The sequence below is a fragment of the Elephas maximus genome, chromosome 10 (assembly GCF_024166365.1).
Source record: "Elephas maximus indicus isolate mEleMax1 chromosome 10, mEleMax1 primary haplotype, whole genome shotgun sequence".
NCBI lineage: Eukaryota > Metazoa > Chordata > Mammalia > Proboscidea > Elephantidae > Elephas > Elephas maximus.
This window is the reverse complement of record NC_064828.1, coordinates 15,656,470-15,667,863: the sequence shown is the minus strand read 5'-3', so window position 1 is coordinate 15,667,863 and position 11,394 is coordinate 15,656,470. Positions and strand designations below refer to the sequence as shown.

The following is an 11,394-nucleotide window of genomic DNA, read 5'->3' as shown; positions in this document are numbered from 1 at the left end:
AAACTCCTGCCCCACCTACTAGCTGGGGGAACAGCTCACATCCACACACAACCATCAGATGAGTCAGCCGGGTGCCATGCAGTGTGTGCTGAGGGCACCATCTGAGCTGGAGCTCAGATACCCAGGACTGGGCAACCAGGAAGGCTTCCTGGAGGAGGGATGACTTGAGCTGGGCTTTAGAAGACCAAGAATCTCAGACTGGGAGGGACTTGAGAGATCATCTAGCCCAGCAGTTTTCAAAGTTTGTAGCCTCAGGATCCTTTTTTCAAAGAACCCTTCTATGGAAACACAGGTTGCTTTGGTGAAAGTTGAGTGGGGAAGTACAGCCCCCAGCTCAGCCCTGCTTTCTACCGCAGCCTCTCAGGGGGCTCTGAGAACCTCTCAGGCTCTAGGCAGCGCCACAGAATGTGGTGTGAGAATCACCGATCCCAGCTACTGCACAGATGAGGCTCAGAGAGGGGCAGGGATTTTTCCAGGGCCAAACAGGTCATCTGCTGTAGACTGGAGGCAGATCAGAGGCTTGTGTCCCGATATTGTCTGGGCCTACCTCCCACCCCCAAGTAGTCCATGGGAAATGAAACAGAAACTCAAATGAGCCAGGAGAGTTGTGGAAGAGACAGAAGACTGTGGGCGGGAATGACAGGCTACGTTGGCTTCTTTGCAAGAGAAGTGAGTCAAACTCATGCTAATTCCTGACACCTGAAGAGGGAGCTGTAACTAGGGCCTGACTTGGATGTGCACCCCTGAAGGTCTGCCAGGACCTCTCTCTTCCTGTCCAAGTGGAATTCAGCCTCTCTGGCCTTGGGTTGCTCTTCACGGTCCTGGCTTCTCTGCATGGCCTGGCCTCTCCTGTGACAATGAGCCAGAGGAAGGACAAGCTGTGCCCTTCCTCCTGATCATGACCAGAAGTCCTGCCTGGACTCAAAGAGAGTCCAATCCAGCATCTTAGTTGCCTCTCAGCAATGCACCAAGGCTCTTCTGCCCTACGCGGTGGGAAGGCAGCAGGTACCTGGATCAAAAAGAATCTGCTCCTCCAACCCCTTCTTTTTTGTCTTGCAAAGGGAGACAGTGGTGTCTGGGACTGGAGCTTCAAAAACTTTGTCCGAACACAGCCCCTGAAACGTTAGAGTATATGGAGTGGGTGAATGGAGTGGGCACAGGGGCTTGGATGCACCCAAGGGCTATACTTGGGATTTTCTGGGTCCTATTGTAGACCATGGCTAACAAAACCCCACAGGAAGGCAGGTGAACCAGAGCAGCTGACGGACTGACTGGATTTGTACTTTATGTTGCTGGACCCAGGGGACTGGAGGAACCCAGTAGCAATTTAAAACATCACCTTACACCAAGAGTAGTCCAAACCAAGAGCAGGCAACCCACATCGGTCGGTAGTCCACACGCCACTCTAGTCCTGGTTTTGGGATGCAAGACTTAAAGTGTTTTCAATTTCCTTTGTGGTTCAGCAGATTTACTCACTTATTTTTATGGGGGGGCGGTGGTGGTTACAATGAGTGCATGGCGATAGATAGTCAAGCATCATGTTTGCCCTGGGAAATTCTGAAATGGTTTCTCTCCACTTAGATGCTTTCAAAGAGGACTACATTAAACTCATTTAGGACTTGAGATCATTTCTCCTATTTGGGTCACAGATCCTTGAACTCACACTCAGAGTATATGTACTATATGTTTTTAAAATATAACTTGGTATAGTCTGTTACTGTGGGAAAAGCCATTCTTCCACGATGGTGGCCCTTTAGGGGCTTTTAGCATAACAAAGTTAGACAGAGATTGAATCAACTAGCAGGATCTCAGATTTCATTGGCACAAGGCGTATTCTATACCATGGTAAAAAAAAAAAAAAAAAGTCAGGCAATATTCCAGCTTGAGCTTGATTCTGTAAGAGACGTTTTATGAGATATTTATAATCTAAATTTCTGCAGCCTCTCCCAACTCAGTCCATGTTTCTCCCAATGCATGACAGAGCTGGGAGGCAGGTGAGGGGTATTGGAAAAGAGGATAAATTGGTTTACACCTGTAAAAATGGCATGGAGGTGGTGTCTGACCTCCTCTGTCATCACAAGTGGGAAGGCGAATCAAGATCAACAGCCCAAGGCTGATTCCTATGAGGCAGAGAGGTCAGACATGCTTCCTGTCTCCGTCATCTTTACCAATTCTGACACCAACTGTCCCTCCCACAGCACTCCCTACTTCTCTGCTGGGTTCGATAATTCATTGCCATGGCCACACAGAACTCACAGACAATACTCACTATTAGGGGAGTAACAGGTTACATTTCAGGCTCAGGAACACTCAGGATGCAGTTCTTCCATCAGGACAGCCTCTTCACAGCTGTGCTGCCAGGCACGCATCTCCCAGCCCTCTGCCTCTGACCTACTCTGGCAAGTGTTATCAAACACTTTTAGCCCCTGCCAATAAGTTCACCGCTCCATCTCCTGCTGGTCTCTCCTACCCAGTCTCTGGTGCCGGGCCTCTGTCACCACTTCTCACCGCCTTCAGGGTTACAGTTTGCTGCCGGTCTCCTGAGACCAGGAGCTTCTCAGTGCAGAGATCCCAGGTTCAAAGAACATGCTGGTGATTGGCTGTTCTTCCTTGGTTGTCATAGATCTTCTCTTTCCCAGCTCTGGGGTCACTCATTTCAAGCCCAGCAGGATGGCAAAACCTTTTGGTGGACTACAATACCTTATCTGCACAGTCCTGCCCAATCATCTGGGTGGGAGTTACAAGACCATGGTGAGAAAGGCCACACAAAAGCGACCCATCGCACCACAACAACTTTCACCCCTTGTCCAGAGAGCTGATCTTTTCTTCTCTGGTGGCCTTATCCCATCCTTCGATAATACACACAGACTAATGGCAAGCTCTCTGGCTCCCCATGCCATGCACCCAAATCCCATTTACCCGGGAACAGGGAAAACACAAATTCTTCACCTGTATTCACAGGGGAGACTGAAAGTCAAGGTCTGGAGGCGTTCATGCTTAAAAGAAGAAATTGTAACTCAATTTGCTGGGAAAAAGAAAGCCACTACGCACTAATGGAAATGTTGGGCCTTCCAAAGCCAGCTTGTGCTGGAGCCCTGAAAGGACTTCGATAAACTACTCTTAAAATTATCATCAGGCCTCTGTGTGATTATTTACATTACACTTTAACATAGGGAAAAGATGAACATTTACCAAATTCAAAAACATCAATCAAACAAGAGCTGCATCATTGCTGAAGAAAATCACACAACTGGCAGATTCATGACCACCAAAGTCAAATAGGCCCTCAGTCCTGCCTAGCTATCTTCCTTTCTAGTTACTAGTTTCCATTCTTTGTAGTGACACTTCATATTTTCTCTACCTTCCTCAAACATTTGGTGCCCTCTACCCTGCCACTTTTGGGGAGTCCCTGGATGGTGCAAATGGTTAAGTAATCTACTACTAGGTGAGAAGATTGCTAGTTCATGCCCAGCCAGAGGCTCCTCAGAAGACAGGCCTGGCCATCTGCTTCCAAAAAGGCGCAGCCTCGAAAACCCTGTGGAGCAGTTCTCTCACATGTGGGATTACCATGAGTCAGAATCAACTTGACAGCAACTAACAAAAACAACCCCGCTACTTTTCCATGGGGGAAAAAAAAAACTCATTTTTCATGATGAAAACTGAAGCCATCAGACAGAAATTTCCTTATCAAATCTCCAACTTACCTACCCTGTTTCCCTCCCCATCCCTTCTATGACAATGAAAGAAGCAGCAGTGGCTCCATGAATGAATTCCGTCTTAGTTAATTACTGCCATTGTAAAAAAAAGAAGAGAAATTAATTTTCTCACAGTTGCAGAAAGCTAGAAGTCCGAATTCAGAGCAGCACCTCTGGGGGAAGACTCCCTCTCTTTTTTCTCCTGGGAAGATTCTTGTCTTTCCCAGCATTCCTCGGTTCCTTGGTGACCGTCAGTGGTGTGACATCTATCTTCCCCATTTGTGCCTGCTTGTCTCTGTCTATGCTGCTTCTCATAACTTAGAAGTATGTTTAGGACACACCCTACACTGATATGTCCTCATTAACATAACAAAGAACACCCTATTCCCAAATGGGATTACACCCACAGGTATAGGGGCTAGGATCCCAACACATATTTTTTGGGAGGACACAATTCAACCTATAATAGCTTCACACAGTCTGCATCAAAGGCCTTCAAACCAGGGCCTGCATTTCCCTGCAGGGACACAAAGACTTTCTAAAGGTAAGTGGGCACAAATAGTTTTAAGGGAATCAATTTCCAGAGTCTCATTTTTCATATGTTCTCACTCCTCATATTGATCTACCTAAGAAGACATTTGGTTAGCGCTTGGCTGCTAACCAAAACGTCGGTGGTGGGAACCCACCAGCCACTCCATGGGAGAAAGATGTGGCAGTCTGCTCTCGTAAAAGATTTATAGCCTTGGAAACCCTATGGGGAAGTTCTACTCTGCCCTACAGGGTTGCTATGCATCCGAATCCACTTGACGGCAGTGGGTTTGTTTTGGTTTTAAGAAGGAACCTTAGGTGTGCCAGTTCTCTGTCCCAAACTCTACTTTTCCATTTGCCCCCTCTCCCTCGTTCTTAATCCTACTCTGGCACTTTGCTCTGGAGCATAAAAAATCAAATAAAAGAACTGCTTGAGAATGCTCGGCGTAAGGAAGGCCCCAAGTGAACAAAGCCTAGAGAGCATCTATGAGAAGCTTCGAAGGGAGCAGCCCTGTGGCTCAGTTCTGTGCCTTCTCCATCTAAGAATTAAAAGGCAAAGCTGAGGTGGTTGACACAGGATGCATATTAACCACATTTACGTGAATTGAAAAATGAAATCAGACTTTTCTGATAGAAAGTCACTCTGATTCGGCGGATGGGTTTGACAAAGAGGATTGGCTTTGCAAACAGAATATAGAGTGGACGTTTTTGAAAAAATGGAATGATCTTAATCTGTAGCTCCATAGTTTGAAAAATATATTTGAAGTGTATGTGCAAACTCCCTCTCTAGCCAAGATGGAGCAGCAGGGATCCAATTTTCCCTCCTGCCTGAAACAACCAAACAAAAAAATATGTGAAACGATGGTTTTTAAGACACTGGACACTGGGCGGCAGATGACAGTGATCCCTGAGAGACAAAAAACAAATGAAGTGAGCCCTGTGATTGCCAAAGCTTATTACTTGAGTTTCCAGGGTGTGGTGCAAGGAGAGGGAACGCAAGCAGAACCCTGTAGACTCCTTGGACTGAGGAAACAGCTGAGACATTAGGCAACCAAGTTGCTTGACTGCTCAGGACAGAGTACGGCAGGGAAGAAAGGTGCACAGAGAATTCCAGAGACCTGCAGAGAGCCTCTCTTGAGTGTTCAGTAGAGTAGTGCTCAATGCATGAGTGTGGGAAACTGTTTGAGGCCAAGGAAAGAACCACCCAAAAGGATTAGAGGGAACAGTAGACGGCACTCACACAGGACTGAGGACAGTGCCTATTCCCATCCACCAGGCTAGAAAACCTCATAATTTATAGGGCATTGGTTAGAGTTCTCAGAGGGTCTTGCCTCAGTAAACCAAACCAAACCTGTTGCCATTGAGTTGATTCCAACTCATAGTGACCCTATAGGACAGAGTAGAACTCCCCCATAGAGTTTCCAATTAGCGCCTGGTGGATTCAAACTGCCGACCTTTTGGTTAGCAGCCATAGCTCTCAACCACTACGCCACCAGGGTTTCCCCTTGCCTTACTAAATTAGCCATAGACTAAACACTGCATAGTCCCACCTAACAAATCTTAAAAGCAAAACTCTAAGGGATCAAACTGTTTCTAAGTGACTTAACTGCAACTTAGAACAAGGTTTAAGAGTATTTACAGGAATACAAAAATATCCAGCACCCAACAGAGTAAAATTCACAATATCTGGGGTCTAACAAAAAAATTACCAGTGATGCAAAAAGCAGAAAAATATGACCCATATTGAGAAGAAAAATTAGTAATTGCAACCAAGTCAGAACTGACAACTATGTTAGATTCAGCAGCCAAGGACATTAAAACCTTTATTATGACTGTATAACAATATGTTCACAAAGTAAATACATGGAAGAACTTGTGGAGATAAAAACCAGAATGTCTGAGATGAAAAATATACTGGGTAGGATTAAGAGCAATTTAGACATGGCAGAAGGAAAGATTAGTACACTTGAAGAACTAGAAATAGAAATTATCTAAAATAAAACACCAAGAGAAAAAATAATTTTAAAAACTAAATCAGAAGAACCAGACGGTGCCTGGCTATCATTGCTAAAAATTTTGATCAACAATTCTATAGAAGATCATAAGAGGAAAACGCAGAACAGAATTTCAAGTTCTCATGCACTTTCATCTTTCTGGAACCATGGAGGCTAGATGAACCCCCACAATTATTGCCCTGAGATAATCTTTAAAACTTAAACCAAATATATATCCTGAAGTCTTCTTAAAACCAAACAATAGTTTAGCTTAACTGGTAAAGAATGTCTGCCTTGAGCACTGAACTCTTTTAAGATAAAAAAAAAAAAAAAAAAGATCTATCTATACGTGATCAAATTGACAATAGCACCTGGAAAGATTAGATGAGAACCTTAGGGGGCAGTAAGTTAATGTTAATGTGGGAGGAACAACTCAGAAAAGGAAGGTGAGAAATGGTTGCAACAACTCAAAGAATGTGATCAATGTCACCAAATTGTGCATGTAGAAACTGTTGAATTGGCTTATGTTTTGCTGTGTACATTCTCAACAACAACAAAATAAATAAAATTAAAAATAAACTAAATCAGTCATAAAAGCACATATATTGTATGATCCCACCTATGTGAACTATCTAGAACTGGCAAATGTATAGAGACCAAAGTTTATTAGTGGTTACCAGGGGTAAGTGGAAGGGGGCACTGAGTTTCTGTTATTGTTGCTATTAGGTGCTGTCCAAGTTGATTCCGACTCATACCCACCCTACGTACTGCAGAATGAAACACTGTCCAGTCCTGCGTCACCCTCACAATCTTTGCTACGTTTGAGCCCGTTGTTGCAGCCACTGTGTCAGTCCATCTTATTGAGCATTGTGTTAGTCATCCAGTACTGCTATAACAGAAATACAAATGGATTTAACAAACAGGTGTGTTTATTCTCTCACAGTCTAGTAGGCCAGAAGTCCAAATTCAGGGTGCCAGCTCCCAGGAAGGCTTTATCTCTCTGTTGACTCTGGAGGAAGGTCCTTGTCATTAATCTTCCCGTGGCCTAGGAGCTTCTCTGTGCAAGAACCTCAGGTCCAAAGGACATACTCTGCTCCCACTGCTGCTTCCTTGGTGGTATGAGGTCCTCATGTCTCTATGCTCCCTTCTCTCTTTATATCTCGAAAGAGATTGGCTTAAGACACTACCTAATCTTGTAGATCCCATCAATATAACTGCTGCTAATCCCTCTCATTACATCATAGTGATAGGATTTACAACACATAGGGAGATCACATCAGATGACAAAACGGTAGACAATCACGCAACACTGGGAATCATGACCTACCCAAGTTGACAGATATTTTGGGGGGACACAATTCAGTCCATGACAAGTGTCTTCCTCTTTTTTGCTGACCCTCTACTTTACCAAGCATGATGCCCTTCTCCAGGGACTGGTCCCTCCTGATAACATGTCTAAAGTACATGAGACTAAGTTTTGCCATTCTCTCTTCTAAGGAGCATTCTGGCTGTACTTCCAGGACAGATTTGTTTGTCCTTCTGGCAGTTCATCGTATATTCAATATTCGTTGCTAACACCATAATTCAAAGGCATCAATTCTTCTTCAGTCTTCCTTACTCATTGTCCAGCTTTCACATGCATATGAGGGGATTGAAAATACCATGGCTTGGGTCGGGAGCACCTTAGCCCTCAAAGTGACATTTTTGCTTTTTAACATGTTAAAGAGGTCTTTTCCAGCACATTTGCCCAATGCAGTATGTCCTTTGATTTCTTGACTGCTGCTTCCATGGGTGTTGATTGTGGATCCAAGTAAAATGAAATCCTTGACAAATTCCATCTTTTCTCCATTTAACGTGATGTCACTTAATGTTCCAGTTTTGAGGACTTTTGTTTCCTTTATGTTGAGGTGTAATCCACACTGAAGGCTGTAGTCCAATGGTAACTGCAACTTTGAGAAAACACTTCTTTGATCACCACCCTGTTCCCTGTTGCCCTCGAGTCGATCCCAAGTCATACGGACCCTATAGGACAGAGTAGAACTGCCCCATGGGGTTTCTAAGGCTATAAATCTTTACAGAAGCAGACTGCCACATCTTTCTCCCATGGAGCAGCTGGTAGATTTGAACCCCTGACCTTCGGTTAGCAGCAGAGTGTTTAACCACTGTGCCACCAGGGCTTCTTTGACCACCACATCTGCCTCCAATTACTGCCCAATTTCTCGATTCCATTCACACTCTCTAGAGCCCACCATCTGTACCTTCTCACCCCTCTAGGGCTCTTTAACTCACTCCAGTGTGACTTTCATTCCATCCACTCCACCCAAATTCCTGTTGTTGCACTCGCCAATGACGTTTATGTTGCTAAATTAAATGGATGTTTTTTAGTCCTCACCTTGCTTGTCCTTTAACTGCTTCCAACAGTTTACCACCACCTCCTCCTTCTTGGCTTCTGGGACATCACCTTCCTTTGTTTTTCCCCACCTTTTTGGCACCCCTTTCTCAGGTTTCTTGGCAGGCACCTCTTTATCATCACAACTCACAACTTCTAAATGCTGTGTATCCCTGTCTTTGGCCCCAAGGCTCCCTCTACCCTTCTCAAAGTGGTGATCTCACCCAGTGTCATGGCTTTAAATACATCCGTATACCAGTGACTCCCAAGAGTATGTCTCCAAATCAGACTCTCCCCTGGGCTCAAGGGTGTGTTTCTAACTGCCTGCTTGACAACTCCACTGACTGTGTCAAAGGCATTTCAAGTTTACCATGTTCAAAACTGAACCCTCCGTCTCTCCCGATACAGCCTGTAGGCTTCTGCTCCTGTGATTCCATCTCAGGAAAGGGTGTCTCTATGCGCACAGTTGTTCAAGTCTGGGAGTCATCTTTAACACCTCCCTCTCCTTCACCTCCTCCCCTTTCCCACGGTGGGCTTCCCAGCCCATGAAGCAAGAAATCTGAGTACCTTCAAGTAAAAGTCTTGCTGTCCTCTGAGTAGGGTGCCTCCAGGCACTGGGTGGAGCCAGGTTTGCCAACCCAAGGAGCTAGAGTCAGTGCCTTCTAGCTGAGGCTTACTGGAGGAGCGGGGTGCCTCGGGCACTTACCTGCAGAGACAAAGGAGCTTGTACCACTTGCCAAGCAGGACAGAGGTGGAGGGCCAGACAGAAGCTTGCCTTCCAGCACCGCTGAGAAGAGGCTGTCCTGATGGAAGAACTGTGTCCCGAGCATTCCTGAACCTCTTACTTCCCTAATAAACCCCAGAACCATGAGTATTGTCTGTGAGTTCTGTGTGGCCATTGCAGTGAATTATCAAACCCAGCAGAGAAGTAGAGAGTGCCCTGGGAGGGACAGTTGGTGCCAGAATTGGTAAAGATGGCAGAGAGAGGAGGCATGCCTGACCTCTGCCTCATAGGAATCAGCCTCGGGCTGTTGATCTTGATTTTTCTTCCACCTTGTACTGACACTCCTCCATGTGATTTTTACACCTCACACGATCCTAAAAATAAAAAATAAAAAAACCAAACCATTGCTGTCGAGTAGATTCCGACTCACAGCAATCCTGTAGGACACAGTAGAACTGCCTCATAGGGTTTCCAAGGCTATAAATCATTACGGAAGCAGACTGCCACATCCTTCTCCCGGAGCAGCTGATGGGTTCAAGTGCTGACCTTTCAGTTTGCAGCTGTGCGCTTAACCACGGCACCACCAGGGCTCTTAAGAGTCAATAGGAGCGACCCAGATGAGAGGGGGGTTATATATCTGAGGCATGCAAAGGCAGGGTAAGATCAGGGCATTATGTCAAGAGGTGGAGCTTAAGTGGAATGGAAGTTAGGGGAACATTGTGGAGAGACTCTTGCCAAGATAAATTTTGAGCTTCAAGATCCACACCAAGATTTTAGTACCTTTGTGCTAGGCACTGGCTCAGGTGCTGGACATCTTTCTCTCTTACTGCAACCCAGCAAGATAGATATTAGCTCTTACAGATAAGAAATTAGGCTGAGGGAAGTAACATGCCGAAGGTCAGTTTTTAGTGGGCAGACTGGGATTCCAACCCAGGTCCATCTGGCTGCACAGCCTACGTCAATTCCGTCATGCTGTGTGTGTTCCGGCTGGTAAAGAATGGGCTGCCAGCTGAAATTTTAAAACATCCTAATTTTCATAACCAATTCTTAAACTGTCACCCTGGCTCAAAACCTTCGCGTGTAGGTTCCTTCTTGCAACCCTCATGCCATCAACTAATTTCTGTGGTTTTTCTCATGTTTCAGATCTTTCTTTGCACCTTTCCTGTCTTGGCCCTAACACACTGGATTCCTATATGATGTTTTCTTGATGTCCATTCTCTGTCCTTGGCTCCATTCTCTTAATCCGGACACTCATTTTTTACACCAATGCCATAGTAATTTTTCTGTAACTTTCATCATGGCGGTCACCTGCTCAAAATCTGCCAGTGATTCCCTATTGCCTTTGTCTGTGGTTCCCAGGCTGCGAGCCCAGGCACCCTGGGGTACCACAGCAAACTCACAGGGGTATTTCAGACTGTGAGAGAATCACAGTGACAGTCAACATCTGTCAGTCACCATGTGAACTGTTAGCTCCAAGCAGGTTAAGTTTCAACATTAGATCGGGCAACAGTACTTTCAATGTGAAACAGAAAATACAAGTGGCGGCGTCCAGTGTGATGCCAAGCTTTGGGAACCCCAGCAGTGCCCAACACCCCAGTAGGCAATAACTATAGTTATTTTACAATGAAACAATTTTTTTCTTTAGATTTAGGTGTACCATTTCTTCAAACACCTACTAAGTTGTTAGGACAAATATATTGTTTGGACTTAACTACTTAACTGATAGCTATTGAGTTTGGTGTGTCATAGAAAATTACAGAGGCACTAAGAGCACCAGAACTGAGAAAGTGGAAACCTCTGGCCTTGAAGATAAAACTCCATGCTTCTTAGCCTGGCATTCAAGGATCTTCAAAATTTCTGGTATATATTCACGCACCTTCCATCCTCATTATTCCCTGACTCAAATCTTAGTCCAACCCCTAATTGTTTGACCTTGGGCAAATCAATTTAACTTCTGTGAGCCTATTTCCTCAGCTATAAAAGGAGGCAAAGGAGCCCTGGTGGCACAGTGGTTAAGCATTCAGCTGCTAACTGAAAGGCTGGTGGTTCGAATGCACTAGGTGC

General features: G+C 45.1%; 1 protein-coding gene across 5 annotated transcripts in view; it reads right to left on the bottom strand.

The window, feature by feature from the left end:
• The window catches only part of KNSTRN (kinetochore localized astrin (SPAG5) binding protein), a 28,993-nt gene that overhangs the window by 1,713 nt on the left and 15,886 nt on the right, over positions 1-11,394 (bottom strand). The window contains exons 9-10 of one of the 5 annotated variants that reach the window (XR_007518946.1): positions 9,174-9,312; positions 1,010-1,115 (exon numbers count right to left, since the gene is read on the bottom strand). The exons of 1 other annotated variant lie outside the window; for it this stretch is intronic. Coding sequence is in view for 2 of the 4 variants with exons in the window: in XM_049898345.1 (XP_049754302.1) it covers positions 9,624-9,704 (81 nt within the window). In the remaining 2 variants the exon portion in view is untranslated. Of the gene's footprint in view, positions 1-1,009; positions 1,116-6,619; positions 9,705-11,394 lie in introns of those variants that run through there. 3 more of the 5 variants (XR_007518945.1, XM_049898346.1, XM_049898345.1) reach the window with 3 other exon arrangements.